The following is a 26,038-nucleotide window of genomic DNA, read 5'->3' on the forward strand; positions in this document are numbered from 1 at the left end:
GCAATGTTCTTCGGTATGTCCATATTCTTGGCAGTTGTTTCACTGTACAGGGCCAGTCCGTTTGTGAGGCTCTTTGAATATCACTACTCGATTCAAAAGGCAGGTGATTTTAAAAGTTGGACGCACTCCACCAGGATTCAATTTTCTCGATGATGGTTCAAGATCTACTTGGAATTTGGCCCCGTGCGACTTTTGTTTGTTTCCAAATTTGAAAAGGTCACTCACCGGGCAGAAATTTGAATCGAATGAGGAGGTCATCGCCGCCACGGAGGCCTACTTTGCATCCCTCGAGAAAACGTATTTTTCAGATGGATTGAAGAAGTTGGAGCATCACTAGGTCAAGTGTATCGAGCTAAAAAGACTATGTTGAGAAATAAATCGCCACTTCCAAAATTTTTGTTTTTTTTGTAGGCTAGGTACTTATCGGACTGGTCTCGTATATGAATGAAATTGGTGAGTTGGGAAAAAATATTGAGATCTAGCCATAACTAATAGTGGATCGTTATTTTGAATAATCTGTAAATCTCTATAAAAAATCTGTAGAAATGCAAATTATTCTGTAGATATGGTAACCCTGAGTGTTGACTTGTAATGTAATTGACGGCTCCGGGAATAAAACACGAATACTTGGTGTAATTCAATGGAGCATTATAATTGTGGAATTAACCCTTCTCGGTCCGTTGATTACAAGTCAACAGTTCATAATTTACATTTGATCCCTTTCGTTTACTCTCTAATTCATAATTTGTCGTATGTGTTACCAAAGTTTTTTTTATCTGTATTATAGTGACTTTCAACACTTTTGGCTGGTTCGTCACTTTTTACTTCCATTTTTGGAAGAATGATGGGAGTGAGAATTGAACTCGTGATCTTCAGCGTGAGAGGTATGGATGTTACCACTACGCCAGATCGCCTCCTCTTTACCAAAGTTAATAGATCCTATGTTAACACGTTCGTCGCCCAACGCGACGTTTTTGAGTTTCTTGCAGGGCCCAACTTACGAATAAATTATTAAATGAAGATCAAACATAATTTGTAGATATCTTTTACTTGATTGTTTGTTGCAATTGCAATGTTTGTTTTCAATTAAAGGCGAATTGATAACAATAACACATGCCAAAGTCATATTATATGGGTCTTGCAAAAAATCGCAGTACAAATCATTCGTACTATTAATTCGAAAAAAGAATAGTAAAACAAGTATAATATTATGATTATGATTTTATTATTTTTCTTCATAACCTATAGTTACATTTAGGTGCCTATTCTATCAAATTCCTTCTAAAAGTCCTATTCAATTCGAACGAGGAAAGTGTCACCCATATCTGGGTGACGTGGCGACGAAAGTGTTAATTATTGTCTTGAAATCCCTTTTCTCGACTGCTCTGTCCAGTATTCAGCACAAAAATGATTTTGAAATCTATATATTTTCCAGTTGTTTGTATGTTGGTATAGAAACTTTCTATGCCTACTACTTCGTGTATTCATATCCATACGTGGCGTGAACGCGCTTGCAGCCAGGACTGCATACAGTGCATACAGCCTCCTGGGCTGGTTCGTCTCAGCGCAGTGAGAGAAGTACTTCACGTCGGAACTTCCCTTCTTGGTTGGGGACGTAAAGTAGCTGGTTCCGTGCCATCCAGCGTTAAATACGTCTCGTCGTCCATGACGACCGCGATGTTCCGCTTCGCCGGAAAAATTTCATTCTCCATTACTTTCAGTATTTGTTTCTGGATCACAGCTTGCTGTTCCGGCACGGCTGGTCTTGACTTTCGTTTCCGCATGATAATGTCCATCTCCGCTAGGTAATTTTTGACTGTTTGGCTCGTTGCTCCGACCTCCCGTCCCAAAGAATGGAATGGTTTAGCAACCTTTCCATCCATTTTCTGCTTTGATGAACAGCAGCGGTGCTTCAACAAGGAACAACTGGAACAAGGCTTCAGTTCAAAGCTCTCATTCTTCTCCAGAAGTGTAAAGATATTGTATATACAGGAACGGGCGTATCCGGCGGACTCGAAGTACTTGATGATGTCAATTTTCTTCGCAACGAGATGAAGCTCCCAGTACGCACAATCCATGGAGTGCAATTGCTTTACTATTTTCGCCAGAACTTCCGCTTCAAATACTGTTTTCGCCATAACTGATAGCGCTATCAAATTTTGTTTGAAAACTCATAAGTTATGGTAATTGACGATGGACAAGTGGTCTCATCACCAAGTGTTAAGGTGAACGCATGAAAAATTGGTAAAATTTTTCCATTTTTCCTACTGCAATCGGAGGCCACTGAGATCGCTGATTTCTGTAGAATGATCGTACCTTAGATTCGACACATCTCATCAAATTCTGTACAGTAGACGTTGTACACTTCCTGGGCGCTGTTGATCAGTTTTTCTCAATTCTTGAATATGCATTCTTCATGCACACGTCCAAATAAAAATGAGAATTTGAGAATCCTCGTTTTTGCACGATGTTGCTGTTCCGAAATTTGTTAGGGTACTTTCTGCTTCTTGTGAGTTTTCAAATCATGTATTTCCTTGATCATTCCGATGCTGTTATCAAATTTGGTTTACGTCCACTTTTTGGCAGATCCTGCAGGGAACATTCATTGCAAAATTTCTCAATTATTCGTTTCATACTGATTGTATGTTACACCATTCACGACGCAACAATTCCAATTCGAACCGCGGCATCTTCAAAACAACCTTGCAGACGTGAACAAGTGACCTGCTGTTATGATTTTGACAAGTAAACAAAATATGCTTGTGAACAAAGAACTTACATACAAATTGAATAATAAAAGTATTTTAACGTCGTTTTTTTCTATTTCCCAGCAACCAGTTCTTTAAAATCCAACATCGATCCCACCAATTGCATAATAGTGCAAGATGTTAAATCGAGTTCACACGATCAGGCTTCATCAGACTCTTCAAGTTCGAACAATATTGGCGCATTAGCGGGTACGGCTGGTAGCAATGGCGGATCTACCCTTTTGCCAACTGAGGAGTCGCTGCTGACGAGTACAGCAGATCACAACAGCTTCACCACATCTAACTACTACGGCAACAACAATAACATGCACATTAGTCTATCCCAATTCAACTATCAGGAAACTCAGAAAACTCAGGAGCAGCTCATGTCCACACTGGCAGCGCAAAAATGGCCAGCAATCGTGGAAATAAAAGGCTTTAACGATATCCACCGTGCCACGATACCTCCATTCCAGTTCTGGAATGCAGAGTTCCGCAATAAGCACCCCGCTTTCATCCAATTCAACTTTACTCTACCATGGGGCGCTAACTTTGCTGTGTATGGCAGACGGAATGTGGGCCCGAGTATAACACAGTATGATTTCGTCGAGTTTGTAAAAGGTGGACGGATAGATCATCGTTTGCGACGAAAACGGAGTTTATTGAACGATAACATCGCTCTGGACGATGATTTGAACGATCTTCCACAAGAATCGTCCCGTTCAGGATTTCAATCGTCTTTCGAAATCCGTCGGAGTAATGAATTTATATTTGCTGACCTTCATCTGGATCAGGTTGATCAGCATATAATATCGAAACGATCAGCAGACAGCTCCATCCCTAAATTAGACATGGATTCAATGACTGTCAATGTCACAATACTTCAGTATTTAGACGTCGGCAGATGGTTTCTTTCTGTTTACAACGATGAACTCCTGCCGCATAGTATAACACTTGTGGTTGATGAAGCGGAAGGCATAAGAACTACGTGCCCTAATGATTGTTCGGGTAGAGGTTCGTGTTATCTAGGCAAGTGCGATTGCATCGATGGATATCAAGGTCCGGACTGTTCGATAAGTGAGTTTCTCTTCGAATTGTTATTAAATTTCACAAACTGAACATACAATTTAACTTCGCAGGTGTGTGCCCCGTGCTATGCTCATCACATGGTCATTATGGTGGTGGTGTCTGTCACTGTGAGGAAGGATGGAAAGGATCTGAATGTGACATACCTGTTACCGAGTGTGAATTGCCAAGCTGCTCTAATCATGGCCGATGCATCGAAGGTGATTGTCATTGTGAAAGGGGCTGGAAAGGATTGTATTGTGAGCAACGTAAGTATTAGGCAAGTGACACAATTGTATTGTTTTGTTAGGCTTCTATTGACGATCTAAAAATCCGAGTTAAACTACTCCTAATCACTTGCTCTAAAATTTTGTACAGCGGATTGCATTGATCCTTCCTGCGCTGGTCATGGTACGTGTGTGTCAAGTCAATGTTATTGCAAAGCTGGATGGCAGGGAGAGGACTGCAGTATTGTAGATCAGCAAGTATATCAATGTCTTCCAACGTGCTCTGACCATGGGACATACGACTTAGAAACAGGTTCCTGCGTTTGTGATCGTCACTGGACCGGAGTTGATTGTTCGCAAGGTTTGTGCCATCTAGTAACTAATACTCCCATTAACGGCAGTCAATAACCAATGCGAATTTTCTATGAACACAATGCTAACTTCCATGCACTCTTCATTTCTCAGCTTTGTGTAGTCTGGATTGTGGCCCCAATGGAATATGCGAATCGGGGCGATGTCGATGTAACTCGGGATGGACAGGTAGCCTTTGTGATCAATTAACTTGTGACTCTAGATGCGCAGAACACGGCCAATGTAAGAATGGTACATGTGTCTGCTCGCAAGGATGGAATGGACGACATTGCACATTACGTGAGTTTTATTCATTTATTATAACAAAGTTTTTTCATTTTCGTTATATTAGACATTATTTGGTTCGATTATTCATTATCATTTATCATCAAACAAAATTTCAAATGTATTTTTCCGTTACACAGCGGGATGCGAGAATGGATGTTCTCGTCACGGCCAATGTACTCTCGAAGATGGCGAATATCGGTGTGTCTGCATCGAGGGCTGGGCTGGAACTGATTGCTCCATTGCACTAGAAATAAGCTGCAAGGATAATATTGACAACGATAACGGTAGGTTAAAATTGCTCATAGTCGCATATTTCCCTAATCATCATAAATATTTTCAATCGAGGAGACGTATTATAAAAGAAAATTGTCGATGAATTTGGACTTTAAAAAATAATATTTTGGGTTCGCTTTTTGTTCCATTTCAAACTCCGCTTGAAATCCTTCAGTTCAATGCAGTTCCCCCATTTTCCTTCAGTATGTGTCTCACCATTGATCAATATTTCTCAATTCCAAAATATTGGGCAGGTTCATTTTCTTGGAAACCACTGTAACGCCATTTTCGCTGTGTTTAGTTGTCAGACAAGAAACTTTGGGGAATTTCGATTAATTGTTAATTTAACATTCTTCTGAAACACTTTCCGGTCAAATGAGGGATAAAATCCAATCATATTTTGTTAAAAAAAAAGACGGGTGGGTAATGTCGGGGACATAACCGGAGTGACGTTGGACTATACAAAGGGGACAGCTTTTGTTAAATATATATTTTAAATATATTGTTTTATTTTCTTCTCCTACGTGAATACCTACCTATCTACCTGAAAAATGGATTAGTTTACTGTTTACTCTTTATGAATATGTTGATGGTTGTGAAAAGAACCTTTGGTGTTGTGTTTTTGTTATCACTCGATATTCCCATCTTGTTCGGCTAAACCTTTCTGTTTAGCGATTGCATTTGCCACTCGCCACAACTTTTACAGTTGGAAAATTTCTTCCCATCCAGCTTGTGACATATTTTACAGTAAATTACATTCAATGGCACATCGCATTACCACCACTCAGTATCGGATTGGAGGTAATTTTAACCTGTAATTGAACATTTGCGATGACAGTGGTACAGTGTCATCTTTCAATGTGGGGTCATAATTTGGACCCCGAACTCTATGTTTTCAAAAATGTCCTACTAAATATGTCGCATTACAGGTCCGTCCAATTAGCTAAATGTCGAGATAAGTGTAAATTACTGTACTTTCAATCTAGATGCAATTTAAGAATTGGTGAAAATCAATAAGCTCAGAACAACTGCCAAATTCACATACTCATCATATCCTGGCAAACAAATTATGAAAGTGTTTTATTATTATTTTGGATATTGTTTTAGAAAGCATTAAACTGTATTTCCTAAACTCTTTTTTGGAAGGTTTAATGGCCCTGAAAAGCGCCTTGTTTTATGGAATAGTTCCAATTTAGAAAACTTAGTACTCGTGGTTTTGAAAAAAACCATTTCGAACGCCCTCGATGCCGCCTTGTTCTGGATTTGCCACCAAAGCAGTTTGTATAAAGAACAAACTTTTTTCATCTGCTACCTGCTGCCGCCGTTTTGCAATTGCGTTTGCCACTCGCCACTCGCTGCAACTGCCTGTTGTCTTGATGTCCACCGAACCGAATGTGTTCTGTTCCGAATGCGGGTTTCCTTATCGTCGCGAGCAGCTTTGCCAGCTAACTGGATCACTTCGGCGGCCGAAACTAAAGGGTGTGTCACATCAAATTGCATCACGGAAAAAACGCTGTAGAAATTTAATTTTTAGGAATTATATCTTCAGCTTCCGCTTATAATCAGATAAGAGTGTATAGATCACGTAGGCCATGCTTCACTGTCAATTTTTCGTAAATGTGGAAAAATGTCGTCGAACGAAAAAGAGCGTCGTGAATTAATCCTGTGCACTCATTTCGAGAATCCGGAGTTGTCACATCGGGACATCGGTAAGATGCTGGGAATCGTCCAATCCACGGTCAGCAGAGTACTAAAACGATACTTCGAGAACCTAACCATCGACCGGAAGGTGAAGAACGGCAAAAATGGATGCTCCGTCAGTGAAAAAGATCACAAGCGCGTAGTTAAGCAGTTTAGACGTGATCCGAGAAGTTCGGTCCGGGATGTCGCCAATAAGCTGAATTTGTCAAGTTAATTCGTCCAGCGGACCAAGCAGCGGGAGGGCCTGCGTACATACAAGGTTCAGAAGGCTCCTAACCGCGACGAAAGGCAAAACATGGTGGGGAAGACGCGAGCCCGGAAGCTGTACACCGAAATGCTGACGAAGCCGCATTGCCTGGTAATGGACGACGAAACCTTCGTCAAAGCGGACTTTCGTCAGCTGCCGGGCCTGTTGTTCTTCTCCGCAGAGGACAAATTCAGCGTTCCGGAGGAGATTCGCAAGCAGAAACTATCCAAGTTTGCCAAAAAGTACATGGTGTGGCAAGCGATCTGCTCTTGCGGAAAGCGGAGCGCCCCCTTCGTGATGACCGGCACGGTAAACGGGCAGGTTTACCTTAAGGAGTGCCTACAGAAGCGCTTACTACCACTATTGAAGCAGCACGAGGGCCCGACCATCTTCAGGCCGGATCTCGCTTCGTGCCACTATTCAAAGGACGTGTTGGAGTGGTACGAAGCCAACGGGGTCACCTTCGTGCCAAAGGAAATGAACCCGCCCAACGCGCCGGAGCTTCGCCCAATAGAGAAATATTGGGCGATTAGGAAGCAGGCCCTCCCGAAGAACTCAAAAATTGTCAAATCAGAGGCGGACTTTAAGAGAAAATGGATTTCTGTTCAAAAAAAACTACTACCTGACGTTGTACAGAACCTTATGGACGGGGTAAAGAGGAAGGTGCGAGCATACGGGCTTGGGCTCGAAGTATGAATAAAAAAAATGCCAAAAGTTGTTTAATAGTTTTTATTTTACTGTCTAAAATTTTCAAAAGGATCGGTCTACTGGGCGAATTTCTACAGCGTTTTTTCCGTGATGCAATTTGATATGACACACCCTTTATATAACGCCGGGTAGGTGGACTGCTGCACTGGTACTAACGCGCTCGGCCTAGCTACCCTTGCGGGGAACTCCAGATCAATACGGTTCGAGCGGGATTTTGCCTTTCCCTTCACTTTTCCTCCTTTACCATGTCCAGACATGGCTGCTTGGGTTGGTTTGTTGATGTGTTGTGATGCGAACCGATGTGGTGTACGGTTTGAATGAGAATGATCGTTACGGCAGCGGAGCGGGGATTTTTAAGCCTGGCTGGCTCGAGAATTACGCATGTGTGAGACTGCGACCAATGTTTCGTTCATTTTTTTCTTTTTCTTTTCCAATCGTGCTTCATTCTATTTCGCTGCTGCTCTGGTTGCCCGTTTTGGTCGGTACGATTTGAGGAGCACAAAATGGACCAATCAAAAATGGGCACATAGTGCATTTTGACAATGCTTGATATTTCACAATTATTCAATTATTTATCTCAAGAAAAATTAAATGTTATTCGTTATGATAGATGCGTAGATATATTTCCTATCAATTGATGCAAAAACATTTGCGATCTATTGAGAAATGCTCGAGTTATAAGCGTTCCAAATCTTGCATTTTTTCCTACTTGTTCAGTGCCTAGATTTCCATTTCACCCCCTATATCTTCCGGTTAGACGTAGTCCTACGTCAAAACTTTCATACTGGGCCTGATTCTCAAATACACTTCGAATACACTTCACGGTGGAAACGGAATGAAATGTATCCGCGATGACAACGGTACGGTGTCGACATCTGGATATGAAATTAGTTTCCCATTAAACTTATCATTATAATATCAAATTATCTTCACATAAAATTTTTCTATGAGGTTATTATACCAGATGAAGAAAACAAAGTTTTCCATTCACATTGAACACCAGTTTGGTACGAATAAGTTAATTTTCATTAATGATTTTTATTTGAAAAGTGCTCATTCTGCCTGAAAACTCATGATTATCTTCGACACTTCACTAACTCGTAAAACGTAGTTCAGTGGCGTGCCGTTTATTTCGTTTCCACCGTGAAGTGTATTTGAGAATCAGGCCCACTTTTTCTCGAGCCCTCTTATACTTTCAAATTCTGCTTTGGTTTATCTGGGCCGTTAACCTGATTTGCAATATATGGCAATAACTCGAGCGAGATTTACGTTTCGAGTGTGTAGTATCGATTCGCGACGCGCTTGCTCTAGTGAGCCCATGAGGTAAACAAATGAACTTATCCTGACAACCAATGCCTATCGTGGTTCTATATACTTTTAACTTGATTCAAATGATTTGTGAAAATATGTCTTAATGGCAGCGTTTTTATATTGTCCGGATTTTTTTGTGTTCAACCTCTAGCCGTGTGACAATAATGACAATAATAAAAACACTTTTTGCTAGGCCTTTCCTGTTGACTGTCCAAAACTTGAGAGATCTTTTCTTATTCATTTTGTCAGAATGGAACCTCTCTAACTCACCGAAACGTTGCATCTCAATTTGACATTTTATCGCAAATGGATTTCCCATGTATTAGGGTGTCCTATAACTTTGTTCCCTTTTTTATGCGAAATGAACACACGTTATTTATTGTTTACGGTGGATTTATTATGTTACATATTAACCGTTCTATTCTGTAAGCTTTTTCCTCGTCTCAGTCTTCAGTCAATCTTTAAAACTGTTGAAGCTTATTGGTAAAAAAATTATCTAGGTCCGTTTTTATTTCACTCATTGATTTGAAAAATTTACAACGGAAAAAAAATTAGTATTTAGAAAAAGAACAAGTAATAATCTGATGGAGCAAGGCAGGGGAAGTAGGGAGGATGAGGTAGAACGTTCCAATGAAACTGCAATAATTTTTGCCTTGAGGCCAACGCAACATCTGCGGTCTTGCGTTGTCATGATTGAAAACGATGCCACGTTGGTTTGCAAATTCCGGCCGTTTCTACTATGGTGACTTTCGATTGATCCAGTTGATTACAATATTTATCAGCATTGGTCGTATTGCTGACGGTCCTAATCCACTCCAGTAAACGGTGCAAATCTCGTCTGCAGTGTAGTCTTTTTTGTCTGTTTTAATACAATAAAGCATAACATGCCACAAATGCTTCATTTGGCTCTTCATATTGAAAGCAGAAAAGGAGACTGTCACAGCGAAACGTACTTTGAAATAGATCTGGGACGACTGAAACCGATGTCATAAACTGCTAAGGGATAAACCTGCATGTTTATATAAACCAAGAGCCACATATAGTGCGGCGCGGAAGAAACTTATGGGACAATCTAACATATCGAAAATATCGCAAGTTAGTTCGAAAAGCATGCTTATTCTTATTTTTAAGGCATAAGTACTAAGTGATCGCTCATCTTTGGCTACGTTCGCCTTTTGTTGGTAATGTTGGCGATGACCTGTTACGATCCAATCGTGGCGGGATTCACGCAATGGAAAATTCTTCAAAAGACACCAGTTGATTCAATTATCTCCATTTTTCCTGTACTCGTTCATAGTCCGTTTAGTTTGTTGCACTAATGATTTCGGTGAAGCGCATCAGAAAAGTCACATTTTTCATTTTTATAACTTTTGGACATAGCAATATGCGTTCGTTGGTTGATGATTTTAATTTGTTTTCCTGGTTTGAAACAAACAGTTTTGGGATTGGTAAGAAGAAAGCAGATTCACTTGACTTGTGGTGGTGTGGTGGAAAAGAGAATTAACCGGATGGATGAACTCGGTGTATTCATAATGAATTCTACCAAATGTTTGCAGTTGCATGTGAACCGGAATTGATGGTTTTCAATTCACCTTTCTTCTTCTGTAGTGTATTTGAGAATAAGGCCTATTTTTTTCATTCCTGAATTTTTTTCACACGCTGAAGGGAAGAGTGTTCAGGAATCTATTTCCGGTTCGAATCGGTATTTGGAAATTTGGTTATTCCTTTTCACCATTTTCTCTATATTTTCTACACCTCTTACAAGCTCCACATAGGCGATCAAATGAAAAGTAAATCGAATGCGTATAAACTACTAACTAATGTACTTTATACAAATTTTTGATCAAGTGATTTTCAGAGAACCTACATTTTTCCACAAATTTAGCTTTTGCTTATTAATAATTGAATTTATTTTTTGGATATTAGCCTCTTGGTGGAGGTGGTCCGAGACCCTAGTGTCAAAATGACGATCAAAAAACATCCTCAGTGTACGATTTTGCACCACTTGGAGTTTGTTCCTGTGAGTCTGAGCACATGACCCCCACACCACAGCTACATAAAGGAAAGAGCAATGATTCGATTGTAGACGGCCAGTTTGTTCACCTTTGAAAGACGGGATCGCCGACAGATCAGAAAGTACAAAGCATGAATATTATCCGTCCCTCACCCTTCCTATTCCATGACCAGTTTTGTTTCGTAGAACTACGTCTTTCAGGAAGGGTGCCAAATCAGTCACGTTTTTATGAAATAAAGTTAACGTTAATAACTATTTTCATTGTGAACGAATTCTCATGATTTGCATACCAGTCGAATCGGAAATTCTCTAAGATTTGTTTGATATGCTATACATTAAAATTCGCTAATCACTAAACAGTTTAAATTCATGAAAACTGGAAGAACTTCCTTTTTTCCCATACATTTGTTCTGCCGATTTGTGTGCTAACCCTACTCGTATTTCGAATGCTTATAACCCAACACAGACTTCGAAATCGATGTACATGTGGAAATCCGCTCTGCAAATATACATGCAAGTCGGGGGTATTTTTTGGTGTTGAGTACTTTTGTAATCGTCGTTGTGCAGACCGGATTATGGGCCTGATTACGAAAGTCACTTCACGGTGAAAACGGAATGAAATGCATATAACTTTGCATACAAATCATTCCATTTTCATCGTGAAGTGACGTTCGTGATCAGGCCCTTTGGTTCCCTAAAACGTTCTTTTAAACTGAGAACCCTGGGAAAATCGTCATTTCAGATACTAGAGGCGAATGAACTTTCGCGGTTCGAGAACTACGTAAACATGAGCAATAATGTGCAATAATTTCAGAGGGAAATGTAAAATACAATGATCGTTTGACAATTCTTCCGTTCACATATTTTGGTAGTCATATCTACACTCTGTCCAACTTCTATAAGACCCCCTGATTATAGTTCGTTGCAACACGAACAGTTAAAATTTCAACAAGATAAATTCATACATTGTTGGATGCTTAAAATAAAGTATATTTGAGGTCAATTTCGTTCAAATGAGTTGTTTATTTATTTATTGTGCTTAAATATGATAATTTTAACTGTCCAGTTTCTATAAGACCGTTTCAAAATTCATAAGTATTATCAATGAAAAGTTCAAGACGATCGGCTCATTTACATGTCAATAATTGGCAACCTTGCCATTTCGGTAATGACCTAGAAAATTCGTGTTGGAATACTATTCTTCAAATTCTGCTGAACGGATTTCTCAATATTTTGTTTTTGAAATTGCGACCTTGAGCTCTTCAATCGTGATGTACCGTTTTCTCTCAGTGTAGATTCTGCGTAGAAGGATTCCCCTGAGATTTTCAACAGGATTCAAGTCTGGGGAGCGAGCCGGTCAGTCCAAAAATTAGTTTTGGGTCCTTGCTTAGTTTCCTTGCTAGTATGAATAGTACAGGGAAATTTCGATATAACGTACCCTCGTTATAACGTACCCTCGATATAATGTCACTCGATATACCGTACATTTTACCTCGATATAACGTACACATTTCCAAAATGTAAAGGAAAAGATTTTTCAAAATTTTTTTCCTGATAGAACAATGAATTATCTGTATTGTGATGTTAAAACAAGTTTTGTACTTTCAATCAATCCCGAAATACAGCTGGTTTTGTGATTCCGGATTCTAAATGAATCAAGCTTTAATCAACAGTACAAAGGGAAACATCATGAGAAAGGCTGGCTTCGTCTTCTGATTGAAGTTATTCATTAACTTTACTAAAACAGCAACACAATAATGTATTATAGACTACGTACAATTTTGAAAGTGAAATGTACGTTATATCGAAGTTTACCTGTACCTGGAATGTGATTTTTTGTGACGATATCCATGCAAAAACGGTAGGAGAGAGGATTCTAGAACATGTATGTAATCCTTGAATGATGTGAAAGCTATTTTGAGCTTTCCGGTTGCACAGAATTCCGCCCAAACCATGCACGAGCCTCCACCAAAATTTATGGTTGAAAAAATACTGTTCCTCCTTCCGTAGCTCACTCCAGTACCCGTTGAAACCATCAGGACCATCCAAATTGAACTTTTTAGTCAGTGAAAATAACCTATACATTGAAGAACTATTCGTTATGGTATATAGCAAGATGTATTCTTTTGGAAACTTTCTTTGTTACGACATACCATGTCCCACTGTCGGTTCATGTGAGCTTTGGCAAAACTCAGACGCCTTCCGATGTGAGATGGTCCACGCTTGTCCACGGAGAGGGGGGAAGGGGTGTAGCTAATGTCCACGTGGACACTCTAAATACATAATTTAAAAAAATCACATCTGTATCTTCCCGGACGAAAATCCATATTTTTCATATCGTTGAACTTCTTTGCTAAAATGTGTATCCTGATAGTAACGCACATCAACCGAGAGCGTTCAATTTATTTTCATTGGTTTAAGATGACAATGCCGAAATGACAGAATGCAGACGCCGTCAAAGCATGTTCGATTGTTGTAATATTAGAAATACACGACATTGTTTTTCTAGATGGGGTTTTTGGTTCAACTTCCGCTCTTGATGTAAAAACCGTTTCGCCTTCATATTTTGAAAACTCCCAAGGCGAAAATGAAACACAAACAACAAATACTTCTATGGAGGCACGAACTGTATCTCACGAGAAGTGTTCTTAGCAGCGATGCTCTTCTTCGTTCTGAAATATGCATCTATTGGGTTGCCCAGCAAGTTCATGCCGTCATGTAATGATAATCGAATCGAGACGCAGATCAAAAATAATCCTCAGTACATGACATATGAATTAGCAGCTTGATTGCAGATACAGTAGAATTCCGATTATCTTCGTAATATTCTGGCAAGGTCACCGCGAATAACGAAAATCGCGGATTACGAGTTAATGGACTAAAAATGAGGTGCAAACACGAAACACGAAAAATATTTCAGCATGAAAACAATGTTTTAGGAATACAGAAATTAAATTATCCATTTGTAAGGTCGTGAACATCAGTGGTCAAATAAAATGAAAGCGACAAAAACAAACGAGCAAATGCCATTCTCTCACTGACAAATCGGATCATCCGTTCGCGGATAACCGGGGTTCTACAGTTTCTATGTTCATCTGGTGAAGCCTGCTAACGTAAAACGCAAAGTCATTCTTTGTGTCTGAGTGATTGAAAAGAAATTCGGTATTATGAGTTCCTACCAAGCAACCAGTCGATATATTCCAACACACAGTTCGCAACTAAAACTCATGATAGGCGTCCTGTTTCATCAGAATAATGGCAAACCTCATGTCTTTTTGACAGCCCGAAAGAGTTTGGATGCGATGGGATTCTTCACCCACCGTATTTCCCAAATATTGCATCTTCAGATCATCATTTGTCCTGGCCGATGGAAAAAATAATTAAATGACAAGAACTTCGACTTATTGGATATGATGAGAAGCACGTTGCGCAGTCTTTTGACAAAAAAAAAGTTCTGCGATGATGGATTTTTCAAGTTGCACAAAGGACTACATACACCACACAGCATTTTATTCTCTTAGACAGCGTGATGATATCCATATTAATTTGTTTATACCACTATGTCACTCAGCTTTTCTTCGATGATTCTGACTAACTGAATTCAGCAAACGATTGTTTGATTTTCTCCAAAACCTAAACAGCTCAGCCAGTTTTCGTCAGTTTACGCTACAAAATGTCCGAGAAAAGCAATCACAAGTGATGCTTTGATATAACGCAATAACAACGTAAATGGAATTTGGATGAAACTAAGGAGTTGTACAAATAATTTCACAATGTTGGGAAACAAATCAAAAATTTTTGTACAAACCGCTACTATTACTAAACTATTTTTATCAATGTTAAAACATAGCATAGAAAATAGAAACAAACTTAAAAGGGAATTTACTCACAGTTCAATTACTTTCCCGATTTGTATTCAAAAAAATTAACAAATGTCCACGTGGACAACTTGGGGAGGGATATAGAAAATGTTCACGCTTGTCCGTGGAGGGGGAGGGAGGTGTCTAAAATGGTGCTTTTTCTGTCCACGTGGTTTGTGGACAGCCTCTTAACGCGCAGTTTGTGTGGTGTCTACCCATGCAGCAACGTGCTACATTGTTTTTGAGTTCATATAAATATTATATGTTGTAAGTCAGTGATTTTCAACCGGTGGGGAGTCAGGATTTCACGCAAGTGTTAGAAAACTTAATCCAAAGATAAAAGAAATCCATTGCATGATACACAGAAAAGCCCTTGCTTCCAAAATCTTTAACTGTTGTTTTGGAGCAAATAATCAAAATCGTTAATTTTGTGAAATCAAGCGCAATGAATTCGAGATTTTCAAGCAATTTTGTGCAAGATTGGATTCTAATCACCTGATGCTATTGTATCATACCAATGTTTGTTGGCTTTCGAAGGGAAATGTAACAGATTGTTTTTCGAATTGAGAACTGAGGTGAAATCTTTTCTTAAGTTGCAAGAAAAAAAAAATATCTTTTGGCTATGGTAAGCAACTCTGGTTGAACCATACAATTAGCCTACTTGGCTGATGTATTGGATTAAGGAAAAAGAAATGTCGTATATTGTCAATATATGGTAACACTTAAACATATCTTGTGTTGTACTTATCGCATCGGGTCATACTATACGACTATTTAAAGACGACAATCTGTGCTACAAGTGTCGTTTTGACAGTGTTGTGATTGTCCTTTTCAATCTCAAGTTATAGCGCGTCAAAGATGGAGTCCATCAAGCAAGAAATTCGCCATATTTTACGTTTTTACTACCTGCGAGGTAAAACTGCAACGAAGGCGGCCGAAAAAATTCGTGTAGTTTATGGACCCGATACTGTAACGATTCGCACAGCACAGCGTTGGTTTGATCGATTTCGTTCTGGTGTAGTGGCTGTCGAAGATACATCCCGTACTGGTAGGCCAATCGTCGTGGAAATCGATAAAATCGTTGAAATCGTTGAAAGTAGATCGGCATATGACCACTCGCTCGATTGGCCAGGAACTGGGTATAGACCATAAAACCGTTTGGAACCATTTGCAGAAGATTGAATTCCAAAAAAAGCTGGATGTATGGGTGCCACACGAGTTGACGCAAAAAATATTTTAGACCGAATCAACGCCTGCGATGCACTGCTGAAACGGAACGAACTCGACCCATTTTTGAAAAAGATGGTGACTGGTGATGAAAAGTGGATCACGTACGACAACCTGAACCGGCCCAAACCATCGCCAAGCCCGGATTGACGGCCAGGAAGGTTTTGCTGTGTTTGTTTGGTGGGATTGGAAGGAATCATACACTATGAGCTGCTCAACTATGGCCAGACCCTCAACTCGGTTCTCTACTGTGAGCAGCTTGACCGTTTAAAGCAGGCGATTGACCAGAAGCGGCCAGAAATGATCAATAGGAATGGTGTTGTTTTCCACCAGGACAACGCTCGGCCTCATACATCTTTGATGACCCGCCAGAAGCTACGGGAGCTCGGATGGGATGTCCTATTGCACCCGACGTATAGTCCGGATCTGGCTCCAAGTGATTATCATCTCTTCCGGTCCATGCAAAACGCTCTTGGTGATACTAAGTTGGCCTCAAAAGAGGCTTGCGAAAACTGGTTGTCTGAGTTTTTTTGATAATAAGGAGGTGAGTTTTATAAGGGGGGATAATGAAGATGCCTTCTAAATGGCTACAAGTTTGCGAACAAAACGGCGCATATTAGACTTAAATTGGATAATTTTAAGTATGTTAAATAAAGCGTCAAATTTCGATCAGAAATATGACATTTCTTTTTCCCCGACCCTATATTTGATTAGCTCGACAAGCTTTATTTAAAACTTCCAAGAAGTCAAACCATCATAAATTTTATTGATTCGCTAAATGCGTTCCTCGACAAACTTTGAAAATTGGAAACATAAGGCTCAATTGAACAACTTCGCAATGTTCGAAAGAGTTTCGTCAGTGATTGATAGTGGAATAGACGAAAAAATAGTGCCAAAGACCATCAAGAATGAGATTGTGCAGCATTCGTCATCACTTCAAGTTGAATTTGAAAAATATTTACCTGATATAAAAAGAACAAGATCTGGATCTGGTTCGAAATCCTCTCCGACTGGCAGCAACTAAAGTTCCCGATTAATTTCAGAACGAACTCATCAACCTTCATAACGGCTCTGCTGCGAAAGATTTATTTGAAGACTACAATGATCTATTCTTATTCAAATATTGCAGAATTAGCGTTACGAGTATTACTGCCATTTGCATCAACGTACTTTTGTGAATTTGGATTTTCTGCAATGTTTCTAATGAAAATAAAACATCGTAACAGACTGGATATTGAAGATGATATGAGGTGTGCTTTATCGAAAACGCCCCCAAGGATTAAAATGCAAGATAATATGAAGATCATAGGGATAATGTGGAGCACTTATTTGATATGAATATGAAATCTAAGTAATATTGCATCCGTTTACTCCAGTGGAACTGCAAATCGGCTCTTCCGCCCTGAGGTTAGGTTTGATGCGGTAATCGAGATTTTTCAAGTTTTATCTACCGTATTTTGTAAAGATTTTAGGTTTTAGAAAAGATCCTCAAATATTGTTTCAAGTGGTCGGAAAAGTTATTCTGCTCTACTCGAATGATTAACACGTTAAGCCACAATCGCTTCCTCGATAGGCGCAACGAGGAGACTATCCCCGACCTTGAGAGGAGGAACTAGTTTTGGAAGGTTTATCAGCACTTTGGCAACTTCCAGAATGGTCTGGAACAATCATCTGAATTTTGTACCGTGCGTACCGTTTCGGAGAGAGACCATCTTGAAAGCAATCTGCCTGTTCATATCGGCCACCTATTCCTTTCTGCCGAGATCCCCGGTTGTTGGATGTTACCGTTTATCAATGCGATCTCCACCCTAAGCGCCTCGCTAAGCGATCGACGCGCGAAGTGCGGAAGTAGTGATGTCTAAATTTTTCATTTATTCGATTATCGATTAATCGTTCGGACATTTTTCAATATTCGATTCATTCGAATATTTGTTTTTCAATATTCGATTAATCGAGCGAATATTTATTTCTTGTAATAATCACGTATCACGTTGTCATTCTGGTCGCGTGGTCTATCGGGTTGTCGATGATAGATGGTTGGATGAAAAAATGTTGGATAAAAAAACTATATAGCCTAATTCTTAACCTAAAAATGCATTAGCCTTGAGAAAAGTTCTTCCATTCATTAATCGCGATTACAGTGGCAATTATTCGATGTATTCATATTTTGATTTTAAATTATTCGATACCAAATTACTCGATTATAATTTCAGATATTCGATTATTTGAATTAATCGAACGATTAACCGACGTCTCTATACGGAAGGGTGTTGTGCCTTAAGCTTTTCTGTACGATGACAGCAACACCAGGGTTTGTCCCCCGGGATGTCGTGGGTGAAAACTTTAGTGCCGATACCACACAGCTTGATAGAGGCGAATGAACTGCAAAGTTTAAAGCCTCTTAAAAACAAAGAAAGAAAGAAACACAGCTTGTACTCTGCTGTAAACCCACAGATGCCAATTCACTGATGAGTTTGTCGAGATCGACCGCCTTCACCACTAGCGGAGAGAGCATGATTTTGGTTGCTGCCTGAGGTGACAGCATTCACATTTTCGACCGACGAGCCGATGTCGTCTACTTCGCTGCGCTGTTTTTCGATGCGGTGTCAGACTCGCGAAGGCTCGGCTCAATGCGAGCGCTATTCACAGCTCCGCGTGCATCATTAGATGACGCTTGCCTCAAAATTTAATAGCCCCTGAAATTGCGTTTGTTTTTTTTCAGGGCTCAAACCTGCCTTCCTCTTCTTTTTGCTCATCACACACTACGCGTAACGTGAACTGGACTGTCCAACAGTCTCCTAACAAATGAATGCGTTGCGTTTTTTTTTTGACTTAAATTTTTTTTATTTCCTAAATTAAAAAAAATAAAAACATAATATAATACTGCATTTAAAGTGATCAATCTAGGGTTCTTCATCTTTAAGTTGAATGCATTGCGTTAAATGTCGACAGCTATCACCACTGCACTATGGTCCAGGAGGTGCATTTAAGTGGAAATTAGCATCTAGAGCTCGACAGTGATTCTCTAGACAAAAACTGTCTTCGACAAAGTTGTTACATATAATAGAGCGCTCATTTTTATGTTATCAAAAATATGGTGACCAAAATTTTCGATGAAATGAAAAATCTAACTCTCTTATCTTTATAGATAGAGGTAAACATAGTTCGACAATATTGTAGCCCTGGTTATTTTAAGTAACTTTGTGGAACAATATTTCTTTCTATCTCTTCAAATAACCGATATAGCGCTTTTTCTCTAGGTTGAGTTAGGGTTACCATGAAAAAAAAAGTTTTTTTTGCTCTAACTTTTATATGTAAAATTCTACATCAAAACTGTCTTTGAATGATCTTTAGAGCTTTCCAATCCACGCATTTTACGGTGCATAACTTGTATGTATCTTAATTCTACTCAAAATTATTGATGTTTTTTCCCCGAAAACACGACTTTTTCATTTGCTTGTCGTTCTTTTTGGGGCAAACATAATAAAAAATTATTGATGGCATTTTAAAGAGCACATTTGATTCTACATAAGGTGTAACTTCCAAAAGAGTGTTATTTTTTGTATTTGAGTAAATTAAATTTGAAATTATGAGTTTTTGCATATAAATGAACAAGTTGCAATTTTTAAATGCATATAGTAAGCGTAAACTTTAAAGCAGCATCACTTCAGTTCAGTCTTATAGCCACTCAACATGGAGGTTCAAAGAAGACACATATTTGTTTTTGTTTTCGGTGGACGAAATATAGAAGATGTTATACAATTATTACGAGAAAAATGCCAAGATATATGTGTTTTGAGTGCCAGAAAGTGCCTGAAAAGCCAAATGCTGAGCTAAAGGATAAAGCGTAACCGTGTTCGGGAGATTACAGAAAAAATTTCTGCTGAAGAACTGGGCCTCGCAACAGCTTCGGATCCAGTATTATCTCTTAGTAATAGGCAAACACCAGAGTATTCCGATCTTCTGATTCCGGAAAATGCTAAGCATTTGATTTTGTAGTTTTTTATTTGTATGATTTTTATTTATTACTATGAATTTAATTTCCATTATAACAACTAAAACAGGTTAATATGTACATACGGAAGATTATAAAAATAAATTTGAATAAAACAATAGGAACAACAAAAGTTTGGTAAAATAATGTCATCAATCAACTCATCGCCAGTAAAATATGTCAATATATTACTAAAAAATAACACGTCGAGCCCCGAGTTGTTCTTCATACGGTTTCTATTCAGGAAGCATTTGATAATTTGTCGGTCCCCGCTTTTCTTTTTATACAATAAATATATTTTATTGTAGAAAAAGAAAATAGTCAAAAATTTTTCTCGTAATAATTGTATAACGTCTTCTATATTTCGTCCACCGAAAAAGGAAATCAACAATGTGTCTTCTTTGAACCTCCATGTTGAGTGGCTATAAGACTGAACTGAAATGATGCTGCTTTAAAGTCTACGCTTACTATATGCATTTAAAAATTGCAACTTGTTCATTTATATGTAAAAACTCATAATTTCAAATTTAATTTACTCAAATACAAAAAAATAACACTCTTTTGAAAGTTTCACCTTATGTAGAGCCAAATGTGCTCTTCAAAATGCTATCAATAATGTTTTATTATGTTTGCCCCAAAAAGAACGACAAGCAAATGAAAAGGTCGTGTTTTCGGGGAAAAAACATCAATAACTTTGAGTAACATTAAGATACATACAAGTTATGCACTGTAAAATGCGTGGATTGGAAAGCTCTAAAGATCATTCAAAGACAGTTTTGATGTAGAATTTTACATATAAAAGTTAGAGCAAAAAAACCTTTTTTTTCATGGTAACCCTAACTCAACCTAGAGAAAAAGCGCTATATCGGTTATTTGAAGAGATAGAAAGAAATATTGTTCCACAAAGTTACTTAAAATAACCAGGGCTACAATATTGTCGAACTATGTTTACCTCTATCTATAAAGATAAGAGAGTTAGATTTTTTTATTTCATCGTAAACTTAGGTCACCCTATTTTTGATAACATAAAAATGAGCGCTCTATTTGTCGAAGACAGTTTTTGTCTAGAGAATCACTGTCGAGCTCTAGATGCTAATTTCCACTTAAATGCACCTCCTGGACCATAGTGCACTGGTTTGTTACATTACCAAGGAAAGAATAACAAACGTAATATTGCTATTGTTGCGATGCAATTTTTATATCTTTTTTAACATGGCATACTTAATTGTTCCGTCTAGAGCGGCACACCACCAACCAGAACCAATGCAAATGATCTTTGGTATTTCCGGTCACTCAAAAACTACTGTCGATAGTTTCATTAATGAGTAACTCAATAATATTCAACTGCGCTAACAAAGCGATATAAAGCATTGAAAAAAAAGAAACTTGGTGGTACGAATATTTCTATTAAGTTATGAAAAACTATGATTATGTATCATTATAATTTTCTCCAGATCAATCAGTTTTGTTCAGAAATTTCTATCCTTATTTTATTAAATTTGTGATATTTCTGCTTCAATTATTACTAGTCGTGGCTTGAATACACATCCAACTGGTTTCGAATCGTTGTTTCTTTTCCTTTCCATTCATTTACATAAATCCATGAATTGCAGATGGAATGACTGACTGCTCGGACAGTGAGTGTTGCACTCATCCAATCTGCACTGAACACATAATGTGTTTGGCTTCCAACGATCCTGTCGAAGTGTTACTGCGTAAACAACCTCCATCCGTAACCGCTTCCTTTTACCAACGGGTGAAATTTTTAATCGAGGAGAACTCTGTACAATCATACGCCCACATGGACGAATACAGCGAAAGGTAAGTACTCATTTGATTCTTTCCGATTACTCATTCTATCTCACATGTATACTAATCTACGTTTCTATCATTACTAAATATCAATCACTATGGCAATTATTTTAGTTCAATCTGCTGGGATTGATGATAGGTGTAACTGTTGATTTCAACGAGCATTTGTAAAGCCTCTCGTAAAAAGTAACACTATTTTCTCTGTTAGCCTTACGATATGGTAACAGAAGAACTTTGGCATTTGACCATGAATATGCAATCCTTTTTTTCTCAAAAGGATTGTGAAAACCTCAACTGTAATTGGGATGTGCAAAAAGTGTACTTTAGTTTTGAATATGATCTATCGGAGTATGATCCGCATAAGAAAACCCGGTTGTATGACTTTTCGTGCCATACGGAAAGTTTTGCTCATTCCCATCTACATCTGCTACTAATTAGTTTGATTATAAATTCGATTAAATTAACTCGTGATACAAAATCATATATTTTCACAATAGAGAAATCCCAAACGTTTGACGTGTAACGAAAAACCTCTTACAGTCCCTGTTCTTGATTCCAGTACAGTAACGACTATAACACATCATACCTTCCATGTCCTTCGAACACTTCGTTTTTGTGTTATATCAACAATAAAAACGAAAATGAGAACAAAGTCCTACCACAACTGTTTCATGTCCAGTGCATTTTGAATCCTGTCCCCTCCATGTAATTGGTTTTTAATATGAACAGTAGTATATAAACTTTGGCACCCTCGGTCGGTGTCCTTTTTTCTTTTCATATTGGAAAGCGTTTAGAAACCAACTGCATGGAGTATGTGTTTTGTCTAATGTGTTCAACCTTGTGTGCGTCTACAATCCTTCATGTCTGTTATATATCCACAACTTCCAAAGGGAAAACATACTTATAAAATTCACTTCTGCATATAGCATATACAGCTTCGAAGTATTCAAAATAGTAGAGATGTAAGAAAAACCACGCAATTTCAAATTAAGGTTTGTTTTTCACTTCTGTTTGTGGCATTGATTTTGTTACGTTGTATTCAATTTTTATTATTTTTCATGTGTACCTGGCATTGATTCATAGACTCTAGAGGATAGACCTCACCGAATAAGTTCTACTTTGCGTTACAGCAACAATGAATTCTCGTTGGTTAGTGTATATCTAAAAAAAAGAAATTTGAAACCAAATAATAGAATTGCATTGACTTTTTTTTAATTCTTATGGAGTAAGAACAAACATAAAATATTATTTTTGTGTTGCTTCATTACGGCTTCATTTCTTTGTGAATAATAGAAGACTAAAACAACACTCAGATCCCTCTGTGCGGTTCTTGCAATCGTAGTTTAATATGTTCATTTAATTTGAATAGGTTATGTTTCGTTTATTTTCGTCAATCAATTCATAATGAGTTACTAAGGTAACTAATCTTATCAACGTCCCACAAATTCTTCCACAGTATCCAAATGTTTGTTACGAAATAAATGTTTGTTACGAAAATAATTCGCTGGCAATAGAGGTATCGGCTAGAATTATAGATATTTCGAAGAGGAAGTGAAAAATACTCCCTGTATTGACGTACATTCTTCGCACGATAAAAAATACAAATCAGCTATTAATATAATGTATGAGTGACGATGGATGAATGACGATTCGAGTGCTTGCGTTGTTTGTCTAATATTATGTGTTATTTTGAGTTTTTGTTTTCCTAATTGGAGAAAAGAGAAGAAGCCTTTGAAATAGTACAACTTCTCCTTCCTCAACACTTCAGACTTAAAGTTATTGTGCAACAAGCCTGTTCTGCAGTTATACACTCAGTTATTTCTAGTGGATTAGTATAAAATTGCTTCGTTCTACTCGTAGATCATTATCCAAAGATAACGAGGTCATGAGTATGCATATTTTATTTTATTGCTGTCAGAACCGAACTTACCACGGGAAAGTGTTCACGTGTGAAATGAATTATTTCAAGTTAAAAGAAAGTAGCGGGTTTCAATAATTTGAGTTATCATAGATTGCAAGCGGTGAATTCAAACTACTTATATTCATGTCGTTTTTTATCAATGTGCTTGGAATTAATCGATCCGTTTGAATTAAATATTCCATTACTGGAATTATATATTTATTCTATGAGTGTATAACTGGAGAGACAAGTGGAAACACAACATTAGTTTATTTTAGTGATATTGTCCTGTATTGTGTTTCTTATTTCTGAGCCTTATCTCAGCACTCATTGTGACGTCCACAATGCAAAAACATCGAATCAATCACATTTTAATAACCACCCAATTTTTAAAAAAAGCCACAAATACTTGAACTAATCAAAATCCGCTCTCCGTTTCTCGATTGTCTATGGTAATGTTTAGTGAGTTCTGGAACTCTTTCACACCGTGGTAAGTCGCAATCGTTCTGATTTCTTCCTTCATTTAACTAGGACACAAACACAATTTCACCTATTTTTCGTTGATCATCTTCGCATTACCTTTGACACATACGTATTGCATTTATGAAAAAAAAAGATTGTATTCATTGTTATTTTGTTCAAATGTTTATTTCATTATAACCACAGTGACTCTTTCAATTTCTGTCGGTTCATATTTTTGTGACTTAATCATTTTTTTTAGTTATTGCTTCTTACTCATCGAACTAGTTCCTAAATCAAACTATCATCTTTCCCTATTCCATTACCATTACTATCGCCACAACTGCATTCTCACAGTCAAATATATACAATTACTATTAAAAGTTATATGAACTATGTGTATGTGTATGTTCAATGTTGTATGTCTCTAGTTTGATTTTAATTTCATTTTTGTGTTTTGTCATGTGTTCATGTGTTTGATTCGGTATGAAGGAAAAGTATTGCAATGTATACTACAGAAAATTAAATGGTTAAGCAACAAAAACTTAAATTTTGTTCCAAAATGATGAAAAATAAAAAGAAATACAAATTTTTTGTATATTTCCCAACAAAACTCAAGAAAAGTGTTGTCTATTACTCGGCTATCATGATGTTTTGATTATATTAAATTTGATCAAACGGAAATGAATTTTCCTATGTTTGAATTTCGGCACCTAGGATAACGGTTTCATAATTGTAGCATCATTAGATGGACATGGTAATATTAAAATACAGTTCTCTTTATTGCTCCTGTTCTTCGTTATATTTATATTAGTTTCTGTGACATTTATTTCCCGAGAAAATGAAATATTGAAATTTATTTTTGTTAAACATTTCGAAAAAAGAATCATTTCAAAAATATTCCGTATTCAGTATTTAGCGTGTAATTTCACAATATATAATTGAATTCACCCAACAAAATAAAGTCATTCTATACCATTGTTATATTTCAAAGATGGGCAACAGCCAAATCATGAACTATAATGCTTCTTACACTTTTTATTCTTGCTTTGTATGATTATTGTGAAATTCCAAATGAAATCGAACTAAAAATGCAGATTTTGAAAACTTGTATTTTTGATTCGTACGAAAGTTTGTATTCCGTTTGGGTTGGAGGAAATATGAGTTTTCCACAGCATTTGGGATTTTTTTGACTCAAGTGTAACTTTTGAAATGGGTGTACCGGTTTAGGTAAGAGAAATCTTTGATAATTTATATCTCAAAAACTATGAGTCCTACTGAAACAGTGTCTTACAAAGAGTTATAAAGTATTGATGTTAAAACGTGAAAAAAATATACACTGAGAAAAAAAAATTGGTACTCTTTTTTTTTATTTACAAAAAAAACTTTAATTTGCAGTATCTAAAATACATATTTTAATTTTTTTTTTATAAAATAGAAGATATGTAAAAAATTTAAGAAATGAGTCCAAGATGATGAAACTATTTTTGACAAACTTTGTGGAACATCGAATTTTTATGAAATTATTTATGAATTTTTATGAATTTTTGTATATTAACAATAATTTTTAGCCACAACTTATGAATTCTGATATGATTTAAAATAAAAAAAAGGTCAATTTCCTTCTAAATGCAGCCATTCTTGAGATATTTGATAAAACATTTCTAATTTTTTCATATAAAATAGAAATCATGTAAAAAATTTTAAAAAATAGTACAAGATGGTAAAACTATTTTTGACAAACTTTGTGAAACATCGAATTTTTATGAATTTTCGAAACGAAACTTCACACACATTTTTAGTCACAAATTATGAACTCTGATGTGATTTAAAACTAAAAAAGCTCTTTCATGA

The 26,038-nt window shown here is 37.4% G+C and overlaps 1 protein-coding gene across 17 annotated transcripts in view; it reads left to right on the forward strand.

Annotated features, from left to right (window-relative positions):
• Positions 1-26,038, forward strand: part of LOC129762448 (teneurin-a) — a 305,694-nt gene that overhangs the window by 169,066 nt on the left and 110,590 nt on the right. For 14 of the 17 annotated variants that reach the window (XM_055760685.1, XM_055760687.1, XM_055760688.1 and 11 more), the window contains 7 exons: positions 2,832-3,824; positions 3,887-4,081; positions 4,191-4,400; positions 4,505-4,690; positions 4,816-4,962; positions 21,627-21,834; positions 24,189-24,215. In XM_055760685.1, the coding sequence (XP_055616660.1) occupies positions 2,832-3,824; positions 3,887-4,081; positions 4,191-4,400; positions 4,505-4,690; positions 4,816-4,962; positions 21,627-21,834; positions 24,189-24,215 (1,966 nt within the window). The remainder of the gene's footprint in view (positions 1-2,831; positions 3,825-3,886; positions 4,082-4,190; positions 4,401-4,504; positions 4,691-4,815; positions 4,963-21,626; positions 21,835-24,188; positions 24,216-26,038) is intronic. The other 3 variants (XM_055760686.1, XM_055760702.1, XM_055760701.1) reach the window with 1 other exon arrangement.

This window comes from Toxorhynchites rutilus, chromosome 1 (assembly GCF_029784135.1).
Source record: "Toxorhynchites rutilus septentrionalis strain SRP chromosome 1, ASM2978413v1, whole genome shotgun sequence".
In the NCBI taxonomy this organism is placed as follows: domain Eukaryota; kingdom Metazoa; phylum Arthropoda; class Insecta; order Diptera; family Culicidae; genus Toxorhynchites; species Toxorhynchites rutilus.